The 6,206-nt window shown below is 51.1% G+C and overlaps 1 protein-coding gene across 23 annotated transcripts in view; it reads left to right on the forward strand.

Moving 5' to 3' along the window:
• TTLL5 (tubulin tyrosine ligase like 5) overlaps window positions 1–4,346 on the forward strand; it is a 278,203-nt gene extending 273,857 nt beyond the window's left edge. For all 23 annotated transcript variants that reach the window (XM_070065290.2, XM_089322397.1, XM_017349414.4 and 20 more), the window contains 2 exons: window positions 3,696–3,759; window positions 4,126–4,346. In XM_070065290.2, coding sequence (XP_069921391.1) covers window positions 3,696–3,718 — 23 coding nt within the window. In that variant the 3' untranslated portion in view covers window positions 3,719–3,759; window positions 4,126–4,346. The remainder of the gene's footprint in view (window positions 1–3,695; window positions 3,760–4,125) is intronic.
• The last annotated feature ends 1,860 nt before the right edge of the window (window positions 4,347–6,206 follow it).

A 6,206-nucleotide genomic window follows, 5' to 3' on the forward strand; every position in this document is an offset into this window, starting at 1 on the left:
CCTGCCACCATGTGGGAGACCTGGATTGACTTCCCGGCTCCTGGCTCTGGCCTGGGCCAGCCCCAGCTGTTGCAACCATTTGGGGAGTGAACCAGTGGATGGAAGATCTCTTTCTCCCTCTCCCTCTCCTTCTCTGTCATTCTTCCTTTCATATAAATAAATCATATTAAAAAAAAAGAAGAATTGGTTTAAATAAGGCTTTAAAAAATACGGCACGCATATATCCCTTTAATTATTAAGGAAATTGAATCAAAAACAAAATTTCCCCACAAATACTACATCAGGCTTATATGGCTTTATTGGTGAGTATGACCAAATATCCAAGGAGCAAATATTCCAGTCTACAAATTATTCTGAGGTGTTGGAAAAGAAAGAACACTTTCTAACTCTGCTATTACCTTAATATCAGAACCTGACAAGGACAGTGCCCCCAAAAAGTTGGAAAATTACAAGAAAATCTTAATCATGGATATGGACGCAAAAATTCCAAATAAAATATTAGCAAATTGAATCCAACGGTGTTTAAAAAGAAGGGGCCAGTGCTGTGGCATAGTGGGTAAAGCCACCGCCTGCAGTGCTGGCATCCCATATGGGCACTGGTTCGAGTCCTGGCTGCTCCATTTCTGATCCATCTCTCTGCTGTGGCCTGGAAAAGCAGTGGAAGATGGCCCAAGTCCTTGGGCCCCTGCACCCGTGTGGGAGACCTGGAAGAAGCTCCTGGCTCCTGGCTTTGGATCGGTGCAGCTACAGCTCTTGCAGCCAACTGGGGAGTAAACCAACGAATGGAAGACCCCTCTCTCTCTCTCTCTCTGCCTCTCCTTCTCTCTCTGTGTAACTCTGACTTTCAGATAAATAAATAAATCTTAAAAAAAAAAAAAGAATACGTCATGACCAAATTAGGGTTATTCTAGAAATTCAATGATCATTTAATATTTAAAAATTGACTGATGCAATTTACTGTAGCAAAAAATTCAAGAAGAAAATAATTACATTCTCCTCTCAGTGGATTTGATAAAATCCAATATCCTTGGCAACTTCAAAAAATTCCTAGAATTGGAGCCGGCATTGGGTTAAGCCACCACCTGTGATGCCAGCATCCCATATAAGCACCGGTTCTAATTCTGGCTGCTCTACTTCTGATCTAGCTCCCTGCTAATGCACCTTGAAAAAGCAGCAGAAGATGGCCCAAGTGTTTAGACCCCTGCCACCCATGTGGGAGGCTTGGATGAAGCGCCTGGCTCCTGGCTTCAGCCTGGCCCAGTCCAGGACATTGTAATCATCTGGGGAGTGAACCAGTGGTGGGAAATATCTCTCCCCACCTCTTCTCTCTCTCTCTCTCTCTTTCCAATAAATAAATAAATAAAAGCTGGACAGTTCCTCAAATAGTTAAACATAGAGTAACCATGTGACTCAGCAGTTAATTCCGCTGCAGGATCCGTACCCCGGAGGAATTAAAACATGTTCAAACAAAAACTTTTATGTGTATGTTTACAGCAGCATTATTAATAAGAGCCAAGAGGTAGAAACAACCCAGATATCCATTAGCCGATGAATGGATAAAGTCCAATATGTGCACAAACACAATGGAATATTATTCAACCACAAAAAGGGGTAGAGTACTGATGCCTTCAGCCACGTGTGTGAACCTTTAGACCATTGTGCTAAATAAAAGAAGCCAGACACACGTGGCCATAACTTGTTTTTTTTTTTTAAGTTTTATTTATTTATTTGAAAGTCAGAGTTACACAGAGAGAGGAGAGGCAGAGAGAGAGGTCTTCCATCCGATGGTTCACTCCCCAGATGGCCGCAACGGCCGGAGCTGCGCCAATCCGAAACCAGGAGCCAGGAGCTTCTTCTGGGTCTCTGATGCAGGTGCAGGGGCCATCTTCCACTGCTTTCCCAGGCCATAGCAGAGAGCTGGATCAGAAGAGGAGCAGCCGGGACTCGAACCAGCACCCATATGGGATGCCGGCACTTCAGGCCAGGGCGTTAACCCACTGTGCCACAGCACCGGCCCCAGCGTGGCCGTAACTTGTACGATTCCACTGAGATGAGACGGCCAGGAAAAGGGACTCCAGAGCAACAGAATGGAGCGTGCTGGTTGCTCAGGACGGGTGTGGAGAGGTGGGGGTCAGTGGGTGAGGGGCATTTTCTAGGAAATACTGAACGTGTTCCAAAATGGATTGTGGTGACAGGTGCACATTTCTGAATATAGTAAAATCCACTGAGTTTTACACTTTAAAGGAGTGAATTGTAGGAGAAATGAGTTCTCTCCCAGTAAAAGTGTTCACAAAAATCAATACGCAGCAGCTCAGTAGGAAAAGAAGCGAAAGGAAAGGCACGTGTAGGCATTTTGCGGAAGAGGAGACATGGATGTCTAACATATTTGAAAGATGCTCAACCTTGTTTCTCATCAGGAAGATGTTCAGTCAACCCCCGGTGGGATACACGAGATACTCACATTGTAAACTGAGGCAGGGCCACTTCTGCCCATGCAGAGGAGGTGGAGAAGTGGGGGAAGCTGCTCCCTGCCGGAGTGGGTGTGGATTGGCTCCACCACTCTGGGAAATGAGTGAGACCTGCAGATGCAAGTGTTCATGTCCCCGCCGATCCCCGCAGTGCACAGCCCAGGAATTGTTTCTTTTCGTGTACGGAGATCGCTATTTAAGAGTAGTCATAGGAGCAGAACCTCATACAACTGAACCGTGTATGACTTCGGCATAAGCGTAGGGAAATGAACATGTTTTCAAAAAGTAAACAAGCGTGGCTGGCGCCGCGGCTCACTAGGCTAATCCTCCGCCTGTGGCGCCGGCACACCGGGTTCTAGTTCTGGTCAGGGTGCCGGATTCTGTCCCGGTTGCTCCTCTTCCAGGCCAGCTCTCTGCTGTGGCCCGGGAGTACAGTGGAGGATGGCCCAAGTGCTTGGGCCCTGCACCCCATGGGAGACCAGGAGAAGCACCTGGCTCCTGGCTTTGGATCAGCGCGGTACGCCGGCCGCGGCGGCCATTGGAGTGTGAACCAACGGCAAAGGAAGACCTTTCTCTCTGTCTCTCTCACTGTCCACCCTGCCTGTCAAAAAAAAAAAAAAAAAAGTAAACAAGGGAAGGATAAACAGGAAATTCAAGAGAACACAAGTGGGACAGAACAGGGAAGGTCTCGCCGGGATTCAGGGTGGTGGTCCTTTTCTTAAACTGGGTGGTGGGCACAGCAGGTGCACCGCAGGGCTGGGGAGGAGAGGCGGCGGCCAGGGTTGACCGACAGCGTGGCGTTTGAGGGGAGGGGAGTCAGAACACTGGGAAGCATATAAAACACAGCTTCCTTCTGCAGCTCCCCAGCGCTGCTAACACCGACCCTGCATTCCCAGGCAGGCTGCCTGTGTTTCCCATCTTCTGTTTGAGAAACAAAGGGGAACAAAATGTTTTGATCCCATGAAAAGAGAAAAGAAACTAAGAGAACTACATGCCCCCCCCCCCCCCGAAAAAAAGGCAGCAGCAGGACAGGGATGTTCTAGAAATCTTTTTCCAACCCAAAGGGTTAAAATGAAGGGTTTTGTACTTCAGGGGGAGGGACTTGCTTTATCTGGGCCGATGCTTCTTTGTCGTTCCATGACGTAAAGTAAACCAGAGCTGGCTGTCAGCATCTAGGACCCCATGCGCTCACTGCGGTCCCTCAACAGTCGCCTTTCTCTCTTTCAGATCCTGCTCACACTAAAAGTTGAACCACAGACACGTGGAGGAAGGACCCGTTCGCTCCTCCTGGGTGTGTGACCAAGGGCAAGGTGGCTGCCGGCACTGTGAGGGCTGCATGGTGGTTTGGGGGCTGCATCCAGGTCCTCAGAGCCTTGGAGCAGAAGTGACAGCCAACGCCTGCCTGCCACTCAGCCAAGCCAGCCCCCGACTGGGGAGCACAGGAGGGAAGATCCTCTGGCTGCTGGTGGCCCCGGCAGTGGGGACGTGGCACGCATGCGTTCCATCCCCTGTCAGAGCACATGTGTGTCCGTCCCTTCCCTGGGTCCTGTTCCCCCAGCCCGTGCAGGTCTGCTCTGTCCCTTCCCCGCTACCGCCCAGAGACGATAGGAAAGAGACTCCCTGGCTTATTTGCATTTTACTTCCTCTTCTTTTCCAGATGGCAGCATTAAGCTTCATTTCCTTGTGCAAGCTTCAGATCCCCTCATCATTATCTACCAAACCTGCTCTTCCCTTCCCAGAGGGTCTGGGGGCAGGGGAGCACCCAGCCCGAGCTTCCCGGGGAGTGGAGACCATGGGCCTGCGGCCGGCAGCGGGGGCCAGGGGAGAGGCGCCTTTGGAATTACTGATTTCTGAAATTAATAAAGTCATTACATTTTTCTTTTCTTTTTTTATTTTTCCAATTTACTAATTTCCCAACCATCAGCAGTCGCAAACAAGACTGAAATAGAACCAGTTTTTTCATTTGATTTCATGGCTGGGAGATTTTCAGAACTGCATTGTGGAAACGTGCGCTCTGGAGAGGAGAGAGGATGGTAGGTCCTGGACAGCCCTCGTCCGGGGGAGACTGTCAGCACAGCCCTCCACAGGCAGGCTCACCCACAGTGGGGTCCTCGCATGCCCAGGTGCACGCTGCTCCCCGAAACAGACCCTCCAAACTGTGCAGCCCGGCCCGGTAGCTCTCTACTTGACCCTCTGCCTCCTGCCCCTCCCCACTCCCAGGTCCTCTCTCGAGCTTCCCTGGAGGAAAGTGTAAGTGCGAGGCCACAGAGCCCGTGGAAGGATGGACTTGAGTGGCCCAGGGATTGCCCGGGAGCACAGAGAGAGTCTGGGCTGCTTCAACAAGAGCCGACAGACTCAGGGTTGAAATCCTAGAAGAAAAACAGTGTCCCAAACTTAGGTGGAAAACAGATGAGAGACTGCATTGCCTTCGTAGTGAACGGAAACAAAGAATTTGGGCGTGTGAAAGCATTTGGTTTGCTTGTAGAGCTGAGATGTGTGGGTTGCAGGAGGGAGGGGTGTGGGGAGCAACCTGGACTGGACTGAGTTACTGGAATTAAGACTTATTCTATGCATCTGCTCTCCCACAATATGGCGCTGGGAGAGGAGAAAACAGCTTCTACGCAGCTGCCTCCAGTTCAGCCAATAAACTGTAGGACTTGCTCCTGATTGGAGGAGAGCAGCGTACTCGGCGTGTGGGCAGCCGAGTTGGGATTGGCAGAGGAGGACTATAAAGGAGGAGAGAGACGGCATGCACCAGGAACATCTAAGGGGAACATCTATCTGAAGGAACACCTGTGCAGCCCCCCAGAGAGCCGGCCGGCGGTGTGCCGCTCCCCTGCGGAAGTGGGGAATGTGGCCAGGGGGAACTGCCCTTCCACGGAGGTGGAAGGGATAGTAGCCAACCCGGGAAGAACCAGCAGCAAACCCGGGGAGGGCCGAGCAGACGAAAGAACAGCGCAGGGTCCTGTGTCGTTCCTCCACGAAGAGGGGGAGCGACAGAGGGGCTGTGTTCTGTTGTGTTCCCGGGCGTCGTGGATAGTAGTTTGAGGACCATCCTAACTATTCCCGTGGCTGTGAGCTGGTGAGGCGACACAGGAGAATTCCTCCATCGTTCCCTGCTGATGAGAGGGATGGACAGTGGGGGGTGTTGGAGGGTTGCCGGGGGAGGGCTCGCCGTATGACTCGGAGCAAAGCCTGAGAAGGGATGAGCCCAGTAGGCTTGAATTGCCCTAGGTATCCAATCAGAATTGAATCCGCATTAATTTCCCTGCATTCTCCACGCGGCGACCCAGAGCTAAGAACAGACTCCTCTCTGCCTTCACGCACTCAAGTGCTTGCGAGTCGTTTTTCCTGGGACTGGACTTCTCTTGGTAATAGACTAGACCCCTCCTGTGAGCCCTCCTCCAGCAGGGCTGTCATTTCAACGCCACCTCTCACCCCCCGACAGACAGTAGTGCCTGAGCTAAGTGGAAGGAGGGGCTGTACTGCAGACCCCTGCCCATCCTCGGATCTGCTGCTGCTTAGAATAAGAGTACAGCGCCAGCATCAACATGTGGAGTCGTGGTGTGTTGTTTTCTGTGGGGTACTTCAGGAAACACGTCCAGTTACCTTGGTTCTGTAGAATGAACCAAAGGCCCAGTGGTTTTGCGATGTTTGACGAGGTTGGATAAAAAGGGAGTTTGCCCAGGGTAAGATTTCTTCCTTGGAACGCACTGTTTCTCAAAACGCTGCTCTAGC

This window comes from Oryctolagus cuniculus, chromosome 20 (genome assembly GCF_051225735.1).
Source record: "Oryctolagus cuniculus isolate XC-2025 breed Fujian yellow rabbit chromosome 20, ASM5122573v1, whole genome shotgun sequence".
Taxonomy (NCBI): Eukaryota; Metazoa; Chordata; class Mammalia; order Lagomorpha; family Leporidae; genus Oryctolagus; species Oryctolagus cuniculus.